This window comes from Delphinapterus leucas, chromosome 16, assembly GCF_059928025.1.
Source record: "Delphinapterus leucas isolate spDelLeu-1000000601 "Yukka" chromosome 16, BTC_Dleu_Yukka2, whole genome shotgun sequence".
NCBI classification, from domain to species: domain Eukaryota; kingdom Metazoa; phylum Chordata; class Mammalia; order Artiodactyla; family Monodontidae; genus Delphinapterus; species Delphinapterus leucas.
In genome coordinates this window covers 56,278,941-56,305,006 of record NC_143144.1, presented here as the reverse complement: position 1 = coordinate 56,305,006, position 26,066 = coordinate 56,278,941, and the positions used below count along the sequence as shown (strand labels likewise).

Below are 26,066 nucleotides of genomic sequence, written 5' to 3'. Positions count from 1 at the left end.
TTGAAGCAGGAGGACCACACAACCGGCCCTCTAAGGGCCTTCTTTATATGTTACCACCATTTGCTACGAGATGCTAAGAGCTCTGAAACACTGCCTACAACTTCTCCCTCCTTCCCTCTGGTCTAATTAATAGATTCAAAAAAGACAAGACAAATACCTATCAATGCATCCATCAGCTTTATTGATGGAGGAATTTCTGGAATGGGCTAGATTGAGTATTGCCAATTTTCAGCCTGAGGAGAAGACTGCGGGGACCTGGGCCCACAAGGAGTTGGGCCTGATTTTCCCATCCATGAACGGAAAAGCAGGCATTAAGAGGGTGCTTTGGAGCAGGAAATGTGGGTGGGTCAGGGGGCCAGAGGTGAACCCTGACACCAGCAGAGCCTTTGACACTGCAACCCTAACACCTGGAAGATGTGGTCCAGTGGTTGTTAGGTGCTTGCTAGTCAGACTGGCTGTGCCTCTGGGGGAGGAGAAGAAAGAGGGAAAGAAAGGTAGAAGCTCTCTCTCAGCATCTAACTGGAAGGACTTGAAGTACTTGTGGAAGCTCTTCCCGAATGAGCCGTAACCCAGCAGGAAGGTGAGGAGAGAAGCCGTCATCCTCACCATCCACATCCTCTACCTCACTGAATCCTCAAAGCAACCACACAGGGGCGCTTTTATTAACCTGCGCTTTACAAATGAGGAAACTGAGGCACAGAGGGGTTAAGCAACTCCGCCAAAGTCTCACAGCTAATAAGTGATAGAGTCCAGGTTTGAACCCAGGTCTCTCTGTCTTTAGGACCATATTCCTTATTCTGTGCCAGAAGTTTCCATCTAACACCACAAATTTTAGTCGTGGTTTTCTTTTAGAAAAACCATCTAGCAGCTCCAGCCATGCCTCCTGTTTTCGCGGCCCAGATGTTAGCTCACAAAACAGCCTCTGGCGCCCCCTACCCTTGCACATCCATCCATCTCTCCATGTACCCAACAAGCATTCTGGAGCATCTGTGTTTCTGCCACTTGCCGCTCCCACTCCTGGTTTTCGGTGAGACAACGGGGTGGAGGGAAGACACAGTCCTTTTCAGTCTGGAACAGAGACTCATTCACAAAAGAACATTTGGAGAAAAACTAGTACCCCTCTGGGAAGCCAGAGACCATGCATCATCATTTCTGCCCTGTGTCCCTACGGTGGGGCAGTTGAACAATTGAAGGATCCCGCACTTTACTGGCAGTTGGTTTAGTGTTGACAGAGAGCCTTAACACCTCTTATCCCTCTAGATGCTCCAACACAGGAAATCCCCCCACCACAGCAGTGCAAAGCTGTACGGAATGCTAACAGCAGCCGTCCCATTACTCCTGTCTGCTGGGCCTCTCACAGCGTGAGCGCTGAGCCTCTTCAGCACTTACCAAGGCGGTGGAGTGCTATGGAGCTTGCCTGGTTTGCGGCCAGTTGGCATCTTGTAAAGTTCCAGGGGGTGGGGGGGTGGGGAATTCTGGTTGCCGTGGAGCTAGAAGGAGGCCACCAACAGGCAGGCTGTAGAATTCTGCTGTTTGGGGAATGGGCAGAGGAAACCCACTGCAGTTTTCACTTGCCAGATCATATAAACTCTGAATTTTCTGAATCCAGATACGGTTTGTGTTTCTGTCTCTGTGGTTTAATCTTGAGAATGACCACTTACCTACTGGCCCAGAAGCAGCAGCAACTTGTACCTGGGGAGGAACCATTCATCTTACTACCAGTGACTCTCTAGGGGAGAAGGCAGTTTAGGTCATAAATAAGTAGGACAGACTGATAAATCTAAGATGCATATTTGTAACACCAGCCAGCACAGTAATCTTCTGGCCCTTTCAAGTCAACACACTGCTTTCATCTCTGTGATCTCATCTGAGCGTCCTGGGGCTTGGTGGATAAAGTTATCTTCATTTTATAGAGGAGACCGCTAAGGCTTCAAGGTTTAGTAACTTACTTAAGTCTAATCGAGGGAGAACTAGGTCAGGAATCTGGGTCTGCATATTCCCAGGGGTCAAGTCTGTCAGCTGCCCACTGAGCTAGAGGACCCTCCTGACCTGCCCTTCTTCTAGGGTCAGAACTTGCCAGCCCTGGGACGGATACTTACAGGGGAGCTATTTCCTAAATCTAAATAGCGGAGGTTATCATTTGTTTTGTTACCATTCAACCCTAGAGGCTGAAAATAGAAAGGAAACTAGGCCGTGTTTGTTCACTAGCTGACTCACTTGCTCACTCAGTCATTCATTCACTCACAGGACAAACATGGAGTGCAGGCTCTATGCCATCTCCTTACCACAGCTTTGGAGGTCATCTGATCGTGTTGGGACAAATCTACCTCTTTCTGACTTGAGTTTTGGAAAGGGGATCGTAATGAGGTCCCCAGAGGGAATCCAAACAAGCACTAAGTAGGAAGATTGTCAGGGAAACTCCCAGTGTTGAATGAATTGGCTGGGCGACAATGTTGGGTTCTGATCCTGAGATTTTATGATCCTTCCCCTGAACTTGCGTGCGTGGGTGCGTGTGCACACGCGCGCGCGCGCACACACACACACACACACAGGCACACACACACACTCCTCATACTGTCTTTAGTTTAGATATGCTGCCACCAGGTGGTAACTACATCTTTGTTATCAGACTTTCAACTTCGCTCTCAATTCTCTTAAGAATTTTGTGTTCAAACGCCCACAGATTTAAACCATCATTTTCCGCACCATACTATGTAAGAAATAAATGTTCTTAGGGTAAGCTTCTGCAAACACTAACTAAAAATCACAACACACCTCTCTTTGGGTGTCTTCACTATCTCCTGATTTTTTTCTCATTTACTTCGTTTGCTTCTAACCCTGCCTTCAGAGAATGATACGGTGGTCCTGGTGGTCCTTTGACTTAGGTAATACGTTTTGTGTGGAAAGCCTCACCCAGTGACTGGGCACTTTGATAAGGCTCTGGGTACTAAGGCCTCAGGAGCCATTTCTGGGAGGCCCTTGTCCAGCTGTTACAAAGGTAATCCACTTGTGGATTTAGTGCTGCTTGACTATCTCAGAGGCCTGTCTTTCTGCATCAGGAGAGAGGAGTAAAAGGAGAAAGATGCAATGTCTCACTACTGGAGACTAAACTCACACGTATCACTCTAATCCACCCCAGAGGGCTGTTCTGCTTCTTGTGACTCTCGCGTTGAACGTTTCTTTTGCGCCCCTGCTCCCTCCACCTGGGTCTGTGGCTCAAGTTTGTGTGCAGTGGAGAGCCAACTTAGCCCCAGCTAACTTGCTGACTTCCCTTAGCAACCTCCTTGGTAACTGCCGTCTTTGTAACAGATCATCTCCAGCAGTGTTTTCTTTACTGGAGCTCTCTGGTTACAGTCTCTGTGAGCAGGGTCCTCTCTGAGCTGGGGCCATAACTGGGCCCAGTGAACAGCCTCATAGCCCAGCCATGTAAGGTCTGAGCCCACCTGAAGGACCATTTGTAAGTAAAATTAAGTTACTGGAACATGTTGCCTTCCCCATCTGCACATTTTTTTTTAACATCTTTATTGGAGTATAATTGCTTTACAATGGTGTGCTAGCCTCTGCCCTACAACAAAATGAATCAGCCATATATACACATATGTTCCCATATCTCCTCCATCTGCACACTTTTCTCTCAAGAGTCTTCCTTCCTGCAGCCGCGGAGTCTCTGCCATCCTCCTGCTATTCATCTTGGGAAGACCCTGGCTAGTAGAGCCAAGAAGTGCCGTAGAGGCAGTGGGGCTGGGTGCAAGGCATGAGGTCTTACCAGCAAGGAACTCCCTCTGAGGCAGGGCTGGCTGTTCCTGTCTTGTCTGGGGCTGAAACTGACCTGGTGAAGCAGAGGGATCCTCAGGGCACTTCCTGACTTCTGTAGCTTTTCCCTCCTCTAGATGTACAAGAACTGTGTTGTGGAGATAGGCACTTAGTGAAAGCATGCTGGATTGAATGTTTTTAAATTAATAAGATAAAATCCTCACCATCAGCAGCGACCTTGCTCCCCTCTGCACCTGCACAGCTGTGGGTCACACCCTCCCCGGGCACGGCATGCAGATCATTTTGCACTCTGGTTATGTACACGCTCCTCTGCTTACCTGCTCCTACTTCAGTTAGGAAGCGTGTATCATCCACAGGCTGTACACAACAGGTGCTCAATTATTTCTTGAATTTGAGAGTTACCAGAAAATAAGAAATCATCCTAGATGTTGTGGTTTGGAATTGTTTGTTGATGTTCCAGTGCAAGGACGTCACTTCCCCGATAGGTGGTAGTGAGATACCTGTTAGATGTCCCTGAAGGTGGGACGTCTTTGGCTGTTCCCAGTTGCCTTTTCTTTCTTGTCTCCATACATTTGCTTGTGCTGTTCCTGCTGCCTGAATTGCCCTTCTCTTTTCTCAGCTTGGGGAATGCCCAGATTCCTTAACAAAGCCCCAAGATCTCCATATCCATGTATTCATTTGCTTATTACCCGTTAGTTTGTCCATTCTCACCTTCATTCATTCAACAACATTTATCGACCCCCTTGAGTGTTTAAGTCACTGTGCTGGGTGATGAGGAGTCAGTAAATAAGCTGGCATGATCTCTGCCTTCCAGAGCTTCCCTTCTAGCGGGAGAGTTGGATATTAAACAAAGGTACTGCATAACTGAATATATAACTACAAACTGTGACAGTACGATTGAGGAAAAAGACACAGTGCCCTCAAGAGGGCAGCTAGTAGAGAATGGATTGGGGGAGGGGTGCCTGTGACTTAGCAAGTCATAGTACCCACTACACCAGATCAGGAGCTCATCCCGTGGGCTCATTCCTGCAAGACAGAGGGCCTGTGTGCTTACCAGGAGCAGCGCACTAAGGTACTTGTTGTCTGCTAAGAAATGCACGAAACTTAGCATGCTGCTTCTCCTAACCCTTTCATGCTTAGCTTCTTTTTCAGTGTCAAGTCACTCCTTAGCACCTCTAATTTCAGACTGCCATTTCTCTTCTCTCTGTCTCTGTCTCTGTTTCTGTCTCTGTCTCTCCCCTCCCCCAACTCTCTCTTTCTTTGTGTCTCATTGTCTCATTGTCTCTCTCCCTTTCTCCCCCTCTCCCCCCCCCACCTCTGCATGTGTGTGACTATCTCTTTCTCTCTGTCCCTGTCTCTGCCTCTCTGTCTCTGTCTATCTCTCTGCTTCCCCTCACTTCTCCATGAGGGTATGGGAAGGTTGGACTTTCTTATTGACATGGTCAATCACAGCAGTCTGTTCCACCTGTGTGCAGATGGAACCAATCGGGTTTCAGGTTTTCTTCACATGTTTTACCATGCTGATCCTTGTTCTAAGCCTCTTTTCTAGCCACAAAAGCACTTACTGAAAAAAAATTCTTTTGGCCTGCTTTCAGGGTTTGAGAGCCTTTCCAGAAGAATAGTTTCTCAGTATCCGACATTTTACTGTATTACATACTCAGATTAGGTTTTCTGTTAAATTAACAACACATAATCTGGATGGAGTTTCCACTGCAGCCGAGTGATCTAGATTTATGTCCCATGAGGAGTATCATATGAGCTTCTTTGAAAATTAGTTATTGCTCTTGACTCATTCCTTAATTACTTGCCTGCCTGCCTGCTCTTCATCTGTTCAAGCTTCTTTCTTCCCAGGAATGGTTTCTTTGGGATTGACTCCTTTGAAAAAGTATAGTGTAACGCTGCAGCTGCTTTTCCCAGAAGGAGACTGTGGCCCCAGAGTTTCCTTGTTATTGTTTTGGGTTTTTTTCCCAATGAAATGAAAGAACTTTGCACTTTTTCCTTAGACCAGCAGGTTTCAGCACATTTCAGTTTATCTAAGTGGTGAAGGTTAAATGCTTAGAATCTGAAGTACAAACCCTGAGCGTCCAGGGACGCAGGGATCTGTTGCTGTGCTTTCCTTTTCAAAATGTCCTTTGTCTGGAAACGGACTCCCTTCACCTCCAGAATTTTCTATTTCAGTCGCTCATGTGTTACTGTGTGCCTGGGTTGTATGTACGCGTGGGTTGTCAACTTTACAGTTTGAGGGTTTTATCTCTCATTAACTCCAAACTACCGGGTACTTTTTCTTTTCTTTATTATTACGAAAGTAGTATCTGCTACTGCTAGGACTTACTGCCTAATACAGCTATGGCAAATAGTGTTTTAAAAGTAATTTCATGTGTCAGTGTCAGTTAGCTGGTGTTGAGTGCTTGGGGAGCTGTGTTGAGAAGGATTCTGTGGCCACAAAGAGTGCTATGATTGAATAGGGATGTTTGCCTTGAGTACACAACAGGGACATGGAGGCCAATGTGTGTATCCACTGTTCCTGGTCTAATTCAAAGATACTTAACGTTGAACTCAGTATAAAAATAATCACTTTATTTAAAATATAAATGGAAAGAAAAGTATTTTTCTTCATTTAAGGCAGTGCACCTACAGAGACTCAACAGAGGCCTGTGCCCACATCAGGCCAGGGCTACTGAGTCCATATGTGGACATGACATGATGGACTTGCTTGAGTGCACCCTGGTCCCTGTGCCCACTCCCCTCGCCAGTCCCACATGGGAAGGAAATTCATGACAGGTTGACCGTGCTCACATTTGGTCTTACCTGTGGTAGGCAGAATAATGCCCCTGAACCTATGAATATGCTAGATTACATGGCAAAGGGGAATGAAAGTTGCAGATGGAATTAAGGTTGCTAATCAGCTGGCCTTAAAATAATGGGAATATCCTGGATTATCAGGGTGGGCACAGTATAATCACGAGGGTCCTTAAAAGTAGAAGAAAGATGGGAATTTCCTGGTGATCCACTGGTTAGGACTCAGCACTTTCACTGCGGTGGCCTGGGTTCAATCTCTGGCCCTGGTCGTGGCCAAAAAAAAAACGTAAAAGAAGGAATCAGGTTAGACCAGAGATGGCACCATGAGAAGGACTCAGTTCAGCTGAGCTTCTGTCCAACATTACTGGCTTTGAAGATGGAAGAAGAGGGCCTCGTGCCGAGGAGTGCAGGGCCTCTAGAAGCTGGAAAGGGCAAGAAGACTGAACCTCCCCTAGATCTCCCAGAAAGGAACGCAGTCCAGCCGAAACCTTGATTTAGCCTGGTGAGACCCATTTCAGACCTCTGAACTACAGAACTGGATGTTGTTTTAAGTCACTAAGTTTGTGGTAATTTGCTACAGCAACAATAGAAAGCTAATAAACTGTCTAGGTTGCCTCAATATAATGATAACCATTAATATTTAGTGCCTGGTACTGTTGCTAAACATTTTATAAGCATTGTCTCAATTGGTTCATACAGTCTTCCTATGAGGTAGGTACTGTTATCCATACCCACTTTACAGATGGAGATATGAAAGCTTAGTGATATCAAGTAACTTGTCCAAGGACACAGAGCTGCTAAGAATCAGAGCCAGGGCTTGAACCCAGGTCTCCAGGATATCAAAGTGCACGCTGGTAATCACCACCTCTGACTGTGATCTTGACCTGCTTTAATAATAAAGATAATGGTAACAATAGTAATAATAGCAGCTAACATTCATTTAGCACTTCCTATGTGCTGGGCACTGTGCTTCTCATTTAGTACTCATGACAAACCTATGAGATACGTACTATTATTATCACCATTTTACAGACATTATCGGCCAGTGTCCTGGACCTCTATTGCTTGCCTGGCCTTGACTGCTGCCTTTCTCTGACTTACATTTGTCGCCTGAATGCAGACCATTCACTTGGCTCCAGCCCTTGTCAGGGCCTTTACAGCTGACTTCCAGGCCTTCTCATGTGTCTGCAGACCACCCATCTCCTCCCTGTGCCCCTGCCTCCATCATGCTCTTTCAGCCAAGCCTCAGATCCTCTGGCTTTAGGCTCTGACCTTAAGATCAGCCTCTACCTGTGATCCCGGCAGTATGGGGTGGGGCCAGAAGCGACTGAAGAGCTGCTAGAATTTCCCCTTGGTGCTCATTGCTGAGCCCTCTAATAAAATATGTGATAAGCCTCAGGAAAGCACAAGGTAATGGGCATGGGGCCTCCAAGTCAGGTCTGGACTGCAGCGGCAGAGCCTTGGCGAAGGAGGAAAGAAGCCTCCAGCTCCGTCCAGCCTGGACTTGGTGTTCAGGAGCCGTGATCAAGACAACGCCTGGCAAGCCTTGTTTGTGAGTCAGGTTTCCACACATAATTCCATGGTGAAGAATTATCGTTTGTTATCTTACAATGCCTCCTTGCTTTAAGTATATTCAATATAAAAATATTGATTGGGTGTAATTCTTTACTAGGAAAGGTAATTTGAAAATATGTGTGGATATTCAGATGTGAGAATTAACCCATAAGCATTTATTGCTCTGAAGGAGGAGACTTGACTTCAAACAAATAAAGTTACTATTAAAAAGTACAAATTAAGTCCTCTTTTTAAAATTGTTCTCTACTTAGGACATTAGCGTGGGTGTAGAATTTAATAATAAAGATAACAGTAATAATAGCAGCTAACGTGCATTTAGCACCTCCTATGTGCTAAGCACTGTGCTTCTCATTTAATACTCATGACAAACCTATGATATATGTACTATTATTATCACCATTTTACAGACAGGAAAACAGATCCTGAGAGGATGTAAACAACTTGGCCCAAGATAATTGTGGGCAAAGAGTTAATGTAACAGCTCTCATTTCCCTTTCTGCAGGAGAATTTGACCTTTATTGACTTCCACTCTGTTACCCTGGTGACCTGATAAAAGCCATATGTCAATTATGTCTCTAGGCAACATTGCCTATGATAAAAATGACCCCTAATTGGTAGTAAATTGCATCTGGAACTGAGAGGAGTTGTATGTAAACTATAAATACCTGAAAGGGACACCATACTTTGGGATTCCCTGAGGGCAATGTCTCTGGATGCCTCTTATGGGGACCCTGGAAGCTAATGCCTCAGGAGTTGCTAATAAACTCCAGAGTTGAGAAATGCTGCTCCTTTGAGACACCATGGCAGCTTCTCCACCTGCCTGATATGGATCATGTCTCCTTGCGTGGGAGTTGCTGGATTGGTGTAAAGACTGCCCTCGATGAGGAAGGCCGCTTGGTACTGTCCTGCTGGTCTGTATCCTCCATCCTTCTGAGTAGACTGGCACCAGCACGGCCCACAGTCATCTTGTGAGTCCAAATGATCAGCTGGATCCAAAAAGTTGGATCTAAAAGTCAGTTGGACAGGTGGGTGTTGCAGTCCTATAGTCAGAAGTGGAAGAGTCAAAATTGGAAACTATGCATTCTGACCACAGTGCCCAAACCTCTCACCATCCTTTTAGGGTGTCTCAAGGAGGAGAAATAATTCTACTAATGTCTCAGGACTGATCTTTAGCAGATCCTAGTTTGTCTCCTTCCAAAGTCATGCTCTTAACCACCAGTGAAAGCGTGACTGTAGAGTAAAAAGATTTGTTTGTCACAGGTGGTCATTTAGCCCTGCCTTGTTCATCGTACCCAGAGGTGCGTGGCTCACAGGAGTCCCTGGAAGGTGACTTGATAGTGTAGATGGACAGGAAAGGGTCAGCGTAGGTCATTCCCAGGGCTTATGCTTCTTTAGTTTTGCTGTTGCATTTCTTCCTCTCCTTTTCTCATCTCTTTCCCTCCTACCTGTTCTTCTTCTTAAAAAAAAAAACTTTTTATTTTGAAGTACTTTTAGATTTAGAGAAAAGCTGCAAAAATGCTACCCTTCCTGTATACCTTTCACCCAGATTTCCCTAATGTTAACATCTTACATAACCAGAGTACAGTTACTAAAGCTGAGAAATAAACATTGGTGCAATTCCACTAACTAACCTCCAGACCTTGTTCAAAATTTCACTGGTTTTCCCCCTAATGTTCTTTTTCTGTTCGTAGGTAGGACTAGATGCTGAACCTAGATAGGATCCTGCAGTGCATGCTGTTATTCTTAGTCTCCTCCAATGTGTAACAGTTCCTCAGTCTTTCCTCATCTTGACACTCTGGAAGAACACCAATCAGTTATTTTGTAGCATGCCCTTTAGTTTGGGTTTGTCAGATGCTTTCTGTGATTGGACTGAGGTTATAAATTCGGGGCAAGAATGCCACAGCAATGATGTTGCATCCTCAGTGCATTGTAGCAAAGGATCGTGATATTGACATGTCATTACTGGTGCTCATTCTTTTTTCTCTCTTTTCTTTTTAAAATTCTTTCTTTAACCCACATAAAATTCAGCACATTATGATGGGGTCATAGTACTAGGGACAGAAGCCTGCCTCCTTGTTATAGAAGCATGCCAGGTCCAGCCAGGGCTGCTCTTGCTGTTTCCATTTTTCTTCTACATTTTGTTTTTCCGACACTCTTTGTAGCTCCTTCAATTTTGCAGCTACATCTCAGATGTGGAAATCAGTTGTCTCAAACTGAACTTTGTTAGTGAAGTAGCTAGGCCGTGCGTGTCTCTTTTATCACTGTCAGTGGGGGTGGCCGAGTGTGTGTGCGAGGTTTGCGCTCTGGTGTTGCCAGCCTGGGAAATCTGGTTATTGGTGATTGAAACTGTCCTGATGCTGCTCTGCCCTCACTAGGTTCTTAGAGATGCTGGAGCCTGAGGGGGCTGTGGTTTCCTGGAGGATGCAGCACTGGGCATGACAGAGCCCAACGATAGGTCCACAAAACTTTTCCCTCCCCTCATCTCTAGGGGTGTCTGATGCAAGCAAGTCTTTCCTTCAGGGTCTTTTCTTCTGTGTTTTATTGTTGTGTGAATGAAGAGTTTCAAAAGTTGGCTGGGTCAGGGTCAGGCAGCTAAGGGGTGAGGTATTGTAGGGGTAGGAGTCAGGAGGGTAGAGGAGGGTCCTGCTCCCAGTAAGGCACACCTGTAGGATATGTCTTTCTTCCCAATTTTCTAACTCCATGAGAAACATGTCCCATAAAACCACAATTAAACAATTTAAATAGAAATCTCAAATAAGTGGCATTTTTCTGGTCTTGAATTTTTAAGGAATGAATTGTGAGTTCTTAGAAAATTTTTTTAAATATTTATTTATTTATTTATTTTGGCTGTGCCGGGTCTTAGTTGCGGCATGTGGGATCTTTAGTTGCAGCATGTGGACTTCTTAGTTGCGGCATGCATGTGGGATCTAGTTCCCAGACCAGGGATCGAACCCGGGCCCTCTGCATTGGGAGCTCAGAGTCTTACCCACTGGACCACCAGGGAAGTCCCAGAAATTTATTTTTAAAATTAAAACACTTCTAGGTGTGTTTCAGGATCAGTACAGTCACCCTAATCTCTCTACGGTTTACTTTAAAGAATTCAGTGTTGACAAGAGAAGTTCACTGAATTAACAGTTTACTCATTTGGAATTACAGGGCTCTGGACCAGAGGGTATCAAGGTACATTATATTCAATGTAATGTCTCCACTACACACATTTCAAGAAACATTAAACTGAAAAGGTAGAAAAAGGGAATTGCTTTATCTTCCCTTTTTTTGGATAATATTTAAGGTAACAAAAACATGATCAGAGCTCTGCATTTCTTTCCTTTATTTTTTCAATAGGATAGAAAAACTAGAATATAAAAAGATGAACAGTGAAAAAAACCTTTCTCTGGTCCTTGTCTGTCATCTTTCTAGTTCCCAGGAAACCATTGATCTTAATTTCTTATATCTCCTTCCAGAGTTTCTTTTTTGCATATACAGGAAAATACAAAAATAGAATCTTATTTTCCCCTTTTGGGGGCAAAAGGTAGCATATTAATTTTCAAAAACGTTGTATTTCTTAAAGATTCTGATTCATCAAGAATGTGTTTTTTTTTCTTTTGTCTCAGATCTTTTTTTTAAAAATTACATATTATAGCCCCCTATGAACCCCCTCTGGAACCTGATTGTCCTCCCTCCCTCCCAGAGGTAACCCCTACCATGAACTCAACATTTATCCTTTCCAGCATTTCAGCATGTTTTCATATGTTTACTAGATATTTATGAATTCATAAACTACATATAGTATCATTTTATAGACCTTAAAACTTTATATAAAGTACTTTATATACTGAAAACTACTTTATATAAAATACTTTATATACTGCAAACACCAGTCTGCAACTTTTTCACTCAACATTGTGTTTTGTTTTGTTTTATGGTCACAAAATTTATATTTAGATTATTAAAAGATTGTCAAAGTTTGAAACAAGGTCGGGTAAGAGCTATGCTATGTAATAATGTAATATCTGGTCACTGGAAAGTTTAAAAATTAGTATGGACTTCCCTGGTGGCACAGTGGTTAAGAATCTGCCTGCCAATGCAGGGGACACAGGTTTGATCCCTGGTCCAGGAAGATCCCACATGCTGCGGAACGGCTAAGCCCGTGCGCCACAACTACTGACCCTGCAGTCTAGAGCCCGCGAGCCAAAACTGCTGAAGCCCGCGTGCCACAGCTACTGAAGCCCACGCGCCTAGAGCCCGTGCTCCGCAACAAGAGAAGCCACCGCGATGAGAAGCCTGTGCACCGCAACGAAGAGTAGCCCGCACTTGCCGCAACTTACAGGAAGCCCGCGCACAGCAAGGAAGACCCAATGCAGGCAAAAATAAATACATAAAGAAATAAATAAATTTTTAAAAAATCAGTATGTTTTATAATTAGAAAATCAGTAATCTGGTAATTGACAGGTGAGCCATAATTTTTTTTAATAACCTGAAATTATTTTTGCTTTGGGAATCTAATTGTACATACTTGATCATAATTACCTAGGCCTTTTAAAAAAGTGCTGATAGGGTTTTTCTCATATATGAATGCAACAGAAGCCACTATGGATAATTTGGAAGACAAAGAAAAGTGTAAAATAGAAAAGAAAATGTCCATGGTCTGAAATGTCCATGACCTATCCATACTACTTCAGAAATAGCCACTATATACATTTTGATGTATTGCCTTTCAGGCTTTTTTTCTATGTACATACAGATATTTTGTTTCAAAACTAGGATTATGTCATGTGAAGTTCATTATCCTTAACATAACTTTACGACCATGACCTCTTTTCAATTAATATTCTTTGAAAATGTAATATAAATATAAATATTTCATACAAATTCACCAGACTGTATTTAACTGGTCCCCAAAGATCAAAGTAGTAGGAACAGTATATCTGTGTATACTGATTAAATTCAAATGATTTTTTTTCTCAAAGTATACTATTCAACTTCAAACTACATATTTTGCCTAAGCAAACAAATCCCCAGTAACTGTGTGATATGCCTTCCTGAACGCAACCTCTTGATATTATCAAAGTTCTGCTTTTAACACAAGGCTGAAATTTTGCTCCCAAAATGCATACTTCAGAGTCACAAAGTAACGTAAAGTAATGTTGGTTACTAAGGTTTTAGTAGAATCTGCTGTGGCAATTGAATAGTTTTCACACACAGTTTTGGTTCCCATGGGTTTATGCTTAATAGTGAAAAACCAAAGGTCTATGTGCTTCTTCCTTATAAATGACCAATTACATGAATGACCTAAAAATAGAGTTCTGGTTGTTATGTTTTTGAGATGGTACTATGTTGATAGAGTGGCTCCCATACATCCTTTTTAACTGTTGAAAATGGTTCATTGTTTAAATAAATTACAATTTATCTATTCTTTGTTGTTTCTGCCTCCAATTATTTGTTGTTGTCGTTTTGTGGGTTTTTTTGCTGTTATAAAGACTACAGTTATATATTTAAAAATTAAGCTAATTCTTTCAAACACAAATGAGCATATCTATACCTTTTGAGTCCTGTGGTCTAGGAAAGGGCCTGAAGGTTGTAAATGTTGCTCTCCTTTATACCCCATATTTACTGAGTGTCCTTATTGAGTAGGTAGTTAATTGGATGTATGGATGCATGCATGGACCTATGGATGCATGGGTGATTAGATGGATGGATGGTTTAATGAATTCTTGAATCTCTTGATTTGTCAAACCTTGTATATCCACTTATAAAATGTCCTTGTCTGTGTGGAAGAACAACATATAAACTCTTAGTCTCCTTTTCCTTCTAGATGTTGAAATGCTTCAGGCCAGTACATCTAATCCGATGCCCAGAGACGGTTTCTCTCGGACCACTAAGGATTCTATGATCCGCAAGTTTTTAGAAGGTAAGTTGCAGCAGTGAGCAGGGAAGCAAAAAGAGGGAAAGAGAAATAAATGTAAGTTATTGCCTGGCTCCCTATGAGGGTTGCTCCACTGAAGGAATGGGCTGCCATGTACATGCCACATGGTGTGCTTGAAGGCACTCTATTCCCACGAGCTCCCCCATCAGCCTATTACAAGTAAGCCAGAAGTTCCCACCACTGGAGCCACTGCTTTGGGTAAACAAGTTGCCTTTAGCAAAATTTCTTTTTAAATACACTTGTTTATTTTTATTTGACCAAAATTTAATGAGTACCTACTATGAGCAAAGCACTATTTTAGTTGTTGGGCTAGGGGACACAAAGGAAAATAAGATATAATCAATACCATCAAGAGACTTTACTTTCTGGTGAAGGAGGAGAACATAGGGGAACATACACAGGTACTATTAAGTCAAGGTTGTATTGGAGAGTGATTATATATATGTTGTCCAGTTTTCCCACTATTTATGAAGAGATTGTCTTTGCCTCCCATGTATTCTTGGCTCCTTTGTCATAAATTAATTGATCATATAAGCATGAGTTTATTTCTGGGCTTTCTATTTGTTTTCATTGATCTACAGTAGTCCATTTTTATGCCAATACTATACTGTTTTGATTACTATAGCTTTATAGTATAGTTTGAAATCAGAGAGTATGATACTTTCAGCTTTGTTCTTCTTTCTCAAGATTGCTTTGGCTATTTGGGGTCTTTTGTGTTTCCATACACATTTTAGAATTATTTGTCCTAGTTCTGTGAAAAATGCATTCGTATTTTGATAGAGATTGCATTGAATCCATAGTTTTCTTTGGGTAGTATGGTCATTTTAACAATATTAATTCTTCCAATCCACGAATGTGGTATATCTTTCCATTTATTTGTGTTGTCTTCAGTTTCTTTCATAAATGTCTTATAATGTTCAGAGTACAGGTCTTTCACCTCTTTGGTTAGATTTATTCCTAGGTATTTTATTCTTTTTGATGCAATTATAATTGGGATTTTTTTCTTAATTTCTGTTTCTTATAGTTTATTATTAGTGAACACAACAGATTTCTGTATGTTAATTTTGTATTCTGCAACTTAACTGAATTCATTTACTAGTTCTAACAGTTTTTTGTGGGTTTTTTTGGCTGTGTTGGGTCTTTGTTGCTGTGCGCGGGCTTTCTCTAGTAGTGGCGAGTGGGGGCTACTCTTCGTTGCAGTACATGGGCTTCTCATTATGGTGGCTTCTCTCGTTGTGGAACACGGGCTCTAGGCACGTGGGCTTCAGTAGTTGCGGCACGCAGGCTCAGTAGTTGTGGCTCACGGGCTTAGTTGCTCTGTGGCATGTGGGATCTTCCCGGACAAGGGATCAAACCTGTGTCCCCTGCATTGGCAGGAGGATTCTCAACCACTGCACCACCAGGGAAGCACCACAAGTTCTAGTAGTTTTTTGATGGCATCTTTAGGATTTCCTATATACAGTATCATGTTATCTGCAAACAGTGACCATTTTTCTCTTTCCTTTCTGATTTGGATTCCTTTTATTTCTTTTTTTTTAATTAATTTATTTTTAGCTGTGTTGGGTTTTTGTTGCCACGTGCGGGCTTTCTCTAGTTGTGGCGAGTGGGGGCTACTCTTCATTGCGGTGAACAGGCTTCTCATTGTGGTGGCTTGTCTTGCTGCGGAGCACAGGCTCTAGGCACATGGGCTTCAGTAGTTGTGGCACATGGACTCAGTAGTTGTGGCTCATGGGCTCTAGAGTCAGGCTCAGTAGTCATAGCGCATGGGCTTAGTTGCTCTGTGGCACATGGGATCTTCCCAGACCAGGAATCGAACCGTGTCCCCTGCATTGGCAGGCGGACTCTTAACCACTGTGCCGCCAGGGAAGTCCCTGTTATTTCTTTTTCTTGTATGATTACTATGGCTAGGACTTCCAATACTATGTTGTTCCTGATCTTAACAGAAATGTTTTCAGCTTTTCACCATTGTGTATGATGTTAGCTGTGGGATTGTTATCTATGGCCTTTATTATGTTGAGGTGTGTTCCCTCTATACCCACTATGCTGAGATCATAAATGGATGTTGAATTTTGTCGAAAGCTTTCTCTGTATCCATTGAAATGATCATATGGCATTCATTCTTTAATTTGTTATATGATGTATCACATTCATTGATTTGCAGATATTGAGTCATTTTTGCATCCCTGGGATTAAATCCCACTTCATCATGGGGCATGATCCTTTTAATGCATTGTTGAATTCCCTTTGCTAATATTTGGTTGAGGACAATTTTGCATCTATGGTCATCAAGGATATTGGCCTGTCATTTTCTTTTTTTTGATGTCTTTGTCTGCTTTGGGTATCAGGGTGATGCTGGCATCATAGATGAATACAGCCACTCTATGTCTTTTTTTTTTTTTTTTGCGGTACGCGGGCCTCTCACTGTCGTGGCCTCTCCCGTTGTGGAGCACAGGCTCCGGATGCGCAGGCTCAATGGCCATGGCTCACGGGCCCAGCCGCTCCGTGGCATGTGAGATCTTCCTGGACCGGGGCACAAACCCGCATCCCCTGCATCGGCAGGTGGACTCTCAACCACTGCGCCACCAGGGAAGCCCCACTCTATGTCTTTTGATTGGAACAATTAGTCCATTTACAGTTAAAGCAATTTTTTGGTAGGTATGTGCTTATTGCCATTTTGTTAATGTTTTCTGGTTGGTTTTTAATATCTCTTTTTGGTTCCTTTCTTCTTTTCCTGTTTCCTTGTGATTTGATGACTATCTTTAGTGTTATGTTTGGATTCCTTTCTCTTTTTTTGTATGTATCTATAATAGATTTTTGGTTTGTGATTACCATGAGGTTTTTTTCTTTAATTAATTAATTTCTTTATTTTCGGCTGCATTGGGTCTTTGTTGCTGCATACGGGCTTTCTCTAGTTGCGGCGAGTGGGGGCTACTCTTCATTGCAGTGCATGGGCTTCTCATTGCAGTGGGTTCTGTTGTTGCGGAGCACGGGCTCTAGGCACGAGGGCTTCAGTAGTTGTGGCATGTGGGCTCAGTAGTTGTGGCTCGTGGGCTTAGTTGCTCTGTGGTATGTGGGATCTTCCCAGACCAGAGCTCGAACCCATGTCCCCTGCATTGGCAGCCGGATTATTTTTTTTTTTTAATTTATTTTATTTATTTTTCTTTGGCTGCGTTGGGTCTTCATTGCTGTGCACGGGCTTTCTCTACTTGCGGCAAGCAGGAGCTACCCTTCATTGCGGTGCACGGGCTTTTCATTGCAGTGGCCTCTCTTGTTGCAAAGCATGGGCTCTAGGTGTGCAGGCTTCAGTAGTTGTGGCTCACAGGCTCAGTAGTTGTGGCACATGGGCTTAGTTGCTCCGCGGCATGTGGGGTCCTCCCGGACCAGGGCTCGAACCCTTGTCCCCTGCATTAGCAGGCAGATTCTCAACCACTGCGCCACCAGGGAAGCCCCATCTTTCTGTTTTGTGTATCCCTCAGCTAGTTATTGTGGATATAGGTGATTTTAATATTTTTGTCTTTTAACCCTCCTACTAGCTTTATAAGTGGTTGATCTGTATATTTACTGTATATTTGCCTTTATCAATGAGATTTTTCTTGTTTTCATTTTCATATTTCTAGTTGTGGTATTTTCTTTTCTGCTTAGAGAATTCCCTTTAACACTTTCTGTAAAGCCAGCTTAATGGTGCTGAATTTTTTTAGCTTTTGCTTGTCTGGAAAACTCTTTATCTCTCCTTCAAATATGAATGATATCCTTTCTGGGTAGAGTATTCTTGGTTATAAGCTTATGTTTATCACGTTAAATATGATATCACTCCCTTCTGGCCTGCACAGTTTCTGCTAAAGGGCACCTGGTATTCTTATGGGAGTTCCCTTATACGTAACTAGTTGCCTTTCCCTTGCTGCTTTTAATATTTTCCCTTTAGCTTTTTTTTTTTTTTGCGTTATGCGGGCCTCTCACTGTTGTGGCCTCTCCCGTTGCGGAGCACAGGCTCCGGACGCGCAGGCTCAGTGGCCATGGCTCATGGGCCCAGCCGCTCCGCGGCACGTGGGATCTTTCCGGACCGGGGCACGAGCCCGTGTCCCCTGCATCGGCAGGCGGACTCTCAGCCACTGCGCCACCAGGGAAGCCCCTCCCTTTATCTTTAATTTTTGCCATTTTAATTACAATGTGTCTTGGTGTGGACCTTTTTGGGTTGATCTTGTTTGGGATTCTCTGTGTATCCTGGACCTGAATGTCTGTTTCCTTTCCCAGGTTAGGGAAGTTTTCATCTATTATTTCCTCAGATATGTTCTCTGCCCCTTTTGCTCTCTTTTCTCCTTCAGAGATCCAAAAAACTTTTCTTCTTTTCTGTTCAGCTTGAGTGATTTCCACTATTCTGTCTTCCAGTTCAATGACCTGTTCCTCTGTATTATCTCATCTACTATTAATTCCTTCTGGTGTATTTAAAAATTTCAGTTATTGTATCCTTCAGATCTGCTTGGTTCCTTAAATTTTCGAGCTCTTTCTTAAGCTTCTCACTGTGTTCATACATTCCTCTCCCAAGTTCATTGAACATCTTTATGATCATTATCTTGAACTCTTTATCAAGTAGATTGCTTATCTTCACTTTGCTTAGTTCTTCTGGGGTTTTTCTTGTTCCTTCATTTAGAATATATTTCTCTGTCCCTCATTTTGCCTAATTCTCTCTTTTAATTTTTGTGTATTAGGTAGCTTGGCGATGTTTCCCAATCTTAGAGTGGTGGCCTTATGTAGCAGATGTCTGTGGGGCCCAGTAGCACACTCCCCTCTGGTCACCAGAGCTATGTGTTCTAGTGGTGCCCCATGGGCCTTTCTGTTGTGGCAGGGCCAACTACTGTGAGTGTGCAGGTAGGTGGGGCTGGCCCCCGGCCTGGTTGGCTGCCAGGCCCTACCTAATGTGGAGGTGGCCAGCTTGCTGATGTGCAGAGCTGGGTCCCAGGGCAGCTGGCTGTATGACCTGGGGGTCCCAGGGTTTGACAATAGCTTTCAGTCACCTTTCTCTCTGTTTCTAGGCGACAGCGTGGGAATGTCCAGTTTGGAGAGGGAGGTACATCACCTCGATCAGGAAGAAGATGTTTATCACACAGTGGATGATGATGAGGCCTCTTCTGTGGACTTGGCCAACAGGCCCCCTGTCCCAGTGCCCAGGCCAGAGGCCAGTGCTTCTGGCACTCACCAGCTGTCTGACAATGAACCATACATTTCTAAAGGCAAGTGTGGCAGGCAATGATGCACAGTGGGGTCTTCAGAGCCTCTCAGCAGGAATTCCCTGGATCCTCTACCTCCTGAACCATTGCTCAAGACCATGCCCTTCTGAATGGTCTCCAACCAGCCCCAGGAGACAGAGTCAGAGCTTGGGGCAGATTCTGGAACTAGACTAGGGGCAGTGGTCAGATTCAGTTCTGGCCTTCCTGGAGGAATTTATGCATAGTGTGAAGACAGAGATAAACAAGATGTCCCTCTACTCCAAATGGCAAGATCCCTGGTAAACTTTTATCTCCTGAAACTCTCATTATTATTATTATTATTTTTTAATGGTTAACATTTATTGAAATCTACCAAGACTGCTCTATTTGGAATATGTCATAATAACCTATTAGGTAAGGACCATTATCATCCCCATTTTACAGATGAGGAAAATGTAAGCCCTCATTTTTGAGGCTTACAGAGGTCACTTGATTACCAAGTAGCAGAGCCAGGATTTGAACTCAAGGAATCTGACTCCACAACCTTGGCTTTCAGCCACAATGCTATGCTGTCTACCTTCGTACATTGATAAAAGTTGGTGATAATTGGGTTTTGACCCATAGTGATCCCTGGGACATTAGTGAGATGCTGATAGCATTGTCAGTTTCACTATCTTTCAGGACCTGATTTTATTAATATGATTACAAGTACTGTAAGAGTATAGGAATTGCCAGATCTGTGCGCTTGACCTCCATTCCATTTTTTTTAAATAAATTTATTTACTTATTTATTTATTTATATTTGGTGCGTTGGGTCTTTGTTGCTGTGTGCAGGCTTTCTCTAGTTTTGGCGAGTGGGGGCTACTCATTGCGGTACGCGGGCTCCTCATTGCAGTGGTTTCTCTCATTGCGGAGCACGGGCTCTAGGCACCTGAGCTTCAGTAGATGTGGCACGCAGGCTCAGTAGTTGTGGCTCGTGGGCTCTAGAGTGCAGGCTCAATAGTTGTGGCGCATGGGCTTAGTTGCTCTGTGGCATGTGGGATCTTCCCGGACCAGGGCTCGAACCTGTGTCCCCTGCATTGGCAGGAGGATTCTTAACCACTGTGCCACCAGGGAAGTCCCTCCATTCCATTTTTAATAGTATAAGCAGGTTGTGGAAGGTATGGCAAAGATTATAAACTGGGGAAGATAGCCCTCAACCAGAGCTCCAGGTAGTGGGGCTGGGCTTGTCAAATAAAGTACAGCATGCCTCATTAAGTATGAATTTAAGACAAACAGCAAATAATTTTTTAGTGTAAGTGTGTCCCAAATAGTGCACTCTTTTTTTCAGTTTTGGTTTTGGTTTGTTAAATCTGGCAACCTTAAATTGGGTAGAAATACAGTGGGGGGATATTATGTATTGCCTAGTGCCATCAGTGCTCATGTTGCCATCCCTTGGATGGCATCTCCTTTGGCGTGTGTAGCAGACACTGTCAGTGTCCTGCTCACATCTCCCCAGCTCTTTATGTTTTTGTGCCCACTGGATGGACCCTGCCTGTTAGAACCTGTGTCTTTTAGCCTGATGGCTTTCTCTGGCAGGACAGGCTGGAAGAGTTGGGGGATTATCACCCCTGGATGCAGCCCTCAACCACTGACTGAGTAGAGTTGTTGGCTGAGTACCCTAGCTTACTTGCCCCTTTACTGGGAGAACTCTGGGGTGCATGCTCTACATTGCTTTCCAGAGCTCCCCAGCTTGCCCATCATGGTGACTTACTGGATAACCCACCATTTATTGCTTTATCCACTTCCCTGTCTTACCTCCATCACCTCTCACATAGTCTACATGTACTTGGATCACTGTCCCCAGGTCTGCTTCTTTTTTTTTTTTTTAAGAGACATTTTTTCCAGAGTTCTTTTTTTTTTTTAATTAATTAATTTACTTATTTATTTTTGGCTGCGTTGGGTCTCCATTGCAGTGCATGGACTTCTCATTGCAGAGCATGGGCTCTAGGTGCACGGGCTTCAGTAATTGTGGCACACAGGCTCAGTAGTTGTGGCTCGTGGGTTCTAGTGCACAGGCTCAGTAGCTGTGGCGCACAGGCTTAGTTGCTCAGCGGCATGTGAGATCTTCCTGGACCAGGGATCAAACCCATGTCCCCTGCACTGGCAAGCGGATTCTTAACCACTGCACCACCAGGGAAGTCCCCCAGGTCTGCTTCTAAGGGAACCCAAATGAAGAAGCTTGCAAATATATATTGATAATGCCTAAATGGCAGGGGGTGGGGAGAGGGTGTTGATGGTCTGGCTCATTGTGGGAAGTTCAGTTGGGAGGGGCATAGGTGGTTCCTAAAGAGCCTTGATGGACTTGCTAGGAAACTGTGAGGAGGAAAGGAAAGGAGAGGGGCAGGAGATGACAAAAAGGGCAATGGTTTGGAGTCCAGGACACCTGGGTTCAAGTCTCAGCTCTTACATTTTTCAGCTGTACAGTATGGAACATTGGGTAAGTCATTTCACCCTCTTTGGCCTTAGTATCCTCATCTATAAAATGGGTATCATAATAATATATGTATACAATGATGCATAGTAATACTCTGCAGAGCCTTATTGTGAGGGTCAGATGGAATAATACATGAGGAACTATTTTATAAACTGGAAAGCACTGAGTAGACATCCCTTGTGTTAACTAGCAAGCCAAGGTATTGCTGTCTTATTGGCATCAATCTCAAGGTTTAGATGTGAATAATAAAAGTTAACATGGAGTGCTTACATGTGCCAGGCCCTATTCTCAGCACTTTCCATGTATTAACTCGTGTAATCCCCACAAAGAGGAGGGTACAATTATTATCCTCATTCTACATATCAGAAAACTGAGGCTCTTAGAAGAGGTCAAGCCTCTTGTCTTAGGTTGTATGGCTCATAAATGGCAGAGCAGGATTTGAACCCAGGGAGTCGTGTGCAGAGCCCAGGGAGACTTAATCACTATGCAGTCCTACCACTGAGTGAACGCTTGTCATTTCCCAGTTTTCCCTACAAGTCTTTTTTTTTTTTTTTAATAAATTTATTTATTTATATCTTTTTTATTTTTGCCTGCATTGGGTCCTCGCCACTGTGCACGAGCCCCCTCTAGCTGCGGCGAGCAGGGGCCCCTCCTCGTCGCGGTGTGCGGGCCTCTCATTGTGGTGGCCTCTCCTGCCGCGGAGCACGAGCCCTAGGCACGCGCGGGCCTCAGCAGTTGTGGCATGCGGGCTCAGCAGTTGTGGCTCGCAGGCTCCAGAGTGCAGGCTCAATAACCGTGGCGCACAGGCCCAGCTGCTCCGCGGCATGTGGGCTCCCCCCGGACCAGGGCTCGAACCCACGTCCCCTGCATTGGCAGGTGGACTCCCAACCACTGCGCCATCAGGGAAGTCCCCCCTACAAGTCTCTTGTGCATGACTGACTTCATCTAAGTCCCCTTGGAGCCTTGCACATATTTCATCTGTTCCACTGCTCTGAGTTCTGTCTTATGGCACTTGTTGACATGTGAAGTGGCACTTCCTTTTATTCTCAAACTTCAAGGTGTTCCACGGCTTGCTTCAGTATTCAAGGATCCGGAAAAGGGTAATCTTGTTCACCTTACCCTTTTCTTTAATGATCTCGTAAATGCTGATCATGTCCTCTGACTGGCTCTTTCTGGTTTGAGACCTTGTTGGTTTGGTCTGTCTTCCTTTCACAATCCCTATAGCTTCTGCTCATTGGTTGCCTCCTAAAGTTTTGGTTTATAGAACTGCATACAGTGGTCCAAGTTGTGATCCATTATTATTATTTTTTTGTACAAGATTTTGGTAATTTTTTTGGTAAATGTATAAAATATTATAAAGCCTTTTAGAAAGAGATCTTATTTGGCTTTACTTAGAATACTCTTTATCTCATAGTTTTTGCAGAAAAAAGTCAAGAGCGGCCTGAGAATTTCTACGTTACTTCAGAGAGCATCAGGAAAGGTAAGCAGATGTCCTCAGCTTCCTTTTGTATGACCTGAACTTCTGGGTGGTGGAAGTGTTCATGTTTCAGTGATTTCCAGGTGTAACAGCTCCTTATCCTTGAAAAACAGAGAGGTCCAAGAGATACCTGAAGTGGAGCTGTACTGATGGTAATGGGAGAGGAGAAGAGATTGGGGTGCCTTAGAACACTGTACTAATTGATCATACCAACGACATCAATACCCTAGAAAGTGTCTGTAACAGCACACTAAAGTACAATTTAAACATTGAGACTGATACCAACAGGATGAAAGTGGGCAGCCCAGCACCCAATCTTTACCTGGTGATGCAGCCCTACCGTGCTATTTACCTACCCTATCTGTATTAGCTAAACTATACTTTAATTCAACTTTTATTTGAGACATTTTGCTTGCCACTGGGTGACATTTTTCTTTCTTTTCCAAAGACCTTTTAAGGAAGCTTGAAGAGATAAGTATTCTTTTGTTCTTGATGAATTTCCTTGTGCTAAACAGAGGCATTCAGTATTATCCCATTGATGATTCTTCTGAAAAGGGACTATGACACCATCTAAGCGTTTGAAAACTTCCCTAAGGGCTTTGGTGGTAGGAGATTGGAACTGATTGGCTTTTGCATTTTTTTTTTTGTCCCCACACTCCAACTCCCAACACAATTAAAGACAGCCTGGAAGAGGGCAAACCTGGGAGAAAGTTATGTGAGTGTGTGTAGACAGATGAGTAAATGGTCGGTAAGAATGATACATTAGCTTCTTTGAAGCTTTTTCAATACCCACTGGTGAAATCGTCTCTCTTTTTCCTTCATACCGTCTCCCTGAATCACAATGCTCACATGGGGTCCTGCTGGAGAAATTTAGAATCAAAGATAGCCCCCTACAGGAAATGAGCAGTGAAATGTCAAGTCGTTTTCATATGCTCCAGTGGCCCCATCACCTCTTCAAGTAGCTCTTTCTTCCCACAGAACTTAGTGGAGTCACAGAGCCTAGAGAGAGAGGAGTTGGCTTCATACTTCCCTAGAGTATCCAAAGCAGAGAACTATAAGTTTTTAATACGGAGGAGAGGTTGGCACATGAACAACCCAAGGAGAGTCAGCTGGGACCCAGAACCTAATTTTTACCTGGTGATATTGGACTGGGTCATGATTCTGTTAGCACTCCAGTCTCCTCAGGCAGTTCATACCCGTCGGTCCACAATCACTGTGCCCCATGCTGCTTGGAGGCAGGGGGGATGGGGAGGGCTGGAAGTGGTGCTGGGAGAAGCAGCCTGGTTAGACTTGCCTGTATATTCTCTTCTGGAGTGGATTTTAGTCTAAATCAGTGGTTCTCAATTGGGGGTGATTTCTCCTCCACTCCCCACCCCCCAACCGGCCAGAGGACATTTGGCAATGTCTGGGACATTTTTTATTGTCACAACTGCGGAAGGGGATGCTCTTGCCATCAAGTGGGCAGAAGCCAGGGATGAGGCTAAACATCCTACAGTGTACAAGACAGCTACACAACACCAACAAAGAATTATCTAGTTTACAATGTCAATAGTGCCAAGGTTGAGAAAGGCTGGTCTAAAGGCTTCTCAGTAATTCATGGTGACTCACTCCGTGGATGCCTTACTTCCTAAAATGGTGTGGCCTTGTCTACTTTAGTGTAACAGGATTTGAAATTATTAGCTGCTTCCCTCTCTCTGATTCCATGTCATATCTTCCTTTTCTTGGTTCCATATGTAACTGTTCTTTTGAGACACATCCTCTTGAGCCCATGGCCAGCCTCATTAACCCCACTCATCCGGTCAGCTCTCCCCAGCGGCGCCGCTGTCAAGCTGAGTTTCTCCATCCTTTCCAGAGCCACCTGTCAGACCCTGGAGGGACAGGCCGCAGTCAAGCATGTATGACCCATTTGCTGGGATGAAAACTCCAGGCCAGCGGCAGCTTATTACCCTCCAGGAGCAGGTGAAGCTGGGCATCGTCAACGTGGATGAGGCCGTGCTCCACTTCAAAGAGTGGCAGCTCAACCAGAAGAAGCGGTCTGAGTCCTTTCGTTTCCAGCAGGTAACTGGCTCCAGATGGACTTTGTTTTATGTCTGTTTCTCTGCTAGACAGTGGAGGAGGGCTGGGTCCGTGGCTGTCTTGTGTATTGCTGTAACTGTACACCTGTGACTGGGCCTGAGAACATTTGCTTGGTCAGAGACTGACCAAGCTCAGTCTCTCAGCTGCAGTCACAACCCAACCAACCTTTCAGTCCTGCCTCCGTGGCTCCCTCACGGGAACCTTGTGCTCCAACCAGATGGTCTGGATGTTGGTCCCTGGGGCATTTCCCTAGAATGCTCAGACACTTAACTTCAAGCTGATTGTTATTTATTGATTAAAATAGCAACAAATCTTGACCCTCACATGTCTGTTCAACATTTATTGAATGACTGCGATAGACCAGACTGCAGGATTACAGAAAGGTCCGAGACCTGGTCTCTTGCCCTTTGAGAGCTCACAGTACCTCTGAAGAGACCACACGTGCGCACGCGTGCGCACACTCACACACACACACAGGGTAAGGCAGTGTAGCCCAGTAGCAGATGGCATGGGCAGCAATAAGGACTGGAGCATTATGGGAGGGGGCGCTTAGAAGGTGGGCCTTGACCCAGGCTTGGAGTGAAGTCATGGAATCCATGACCCTCAGGGTCAGGGGAATGTGTGAGGACACAGTCTCAGAGGTAGGAATGTAGGTGGAGAGCTTGTAAGCAAGTAGAAGACAGGCTTTTCTAAGGGGCGTGCAAAGTGGGTGGTAGGTTATAAGGCTGGGAAAGAGCTGAGAACCAGAGAGGAGGGGAA

At 44.1% G+C, this 26,066-nt stretch overlaps 1 protein-coding gene across 2 annotated transcripts in view; it reads left to right on the top strand.

The window, feature by feature from the left end:
• The window catches only part of PIK3AP1 (phosphoinositide-3-kinase adaptor protein 1), a 114,584-nt gene that overhangs the window by 64,233 nt on the left and 24,285 nt on the right, over positions 1 to 26,066 (top strand). For both annotated transcript variants that reach the window (XM_022569201.2, XM_022569203.3), the window contains 4 exons: positions 13,964 to 14,059; positions 19,105 to 19,302; positions 23,169 to 23,234; positions 25,084 to 25,289. In XM_022569201.2, the coding sequence (XP_022424909.1) occupies positions 13,964 to 14,059; positions 19,105 to 19,302; positions 23,169 to 23,234; positions 25,084 to 25,289 (566 nt within the window). The remainder of the gene's footprint in view (positions 1 to 13,963; positions 14,060 to 19,104; positions 19,303 to 23,168; positions 23,235 to 25,083; positions 25,290 to 26,066) is intronic.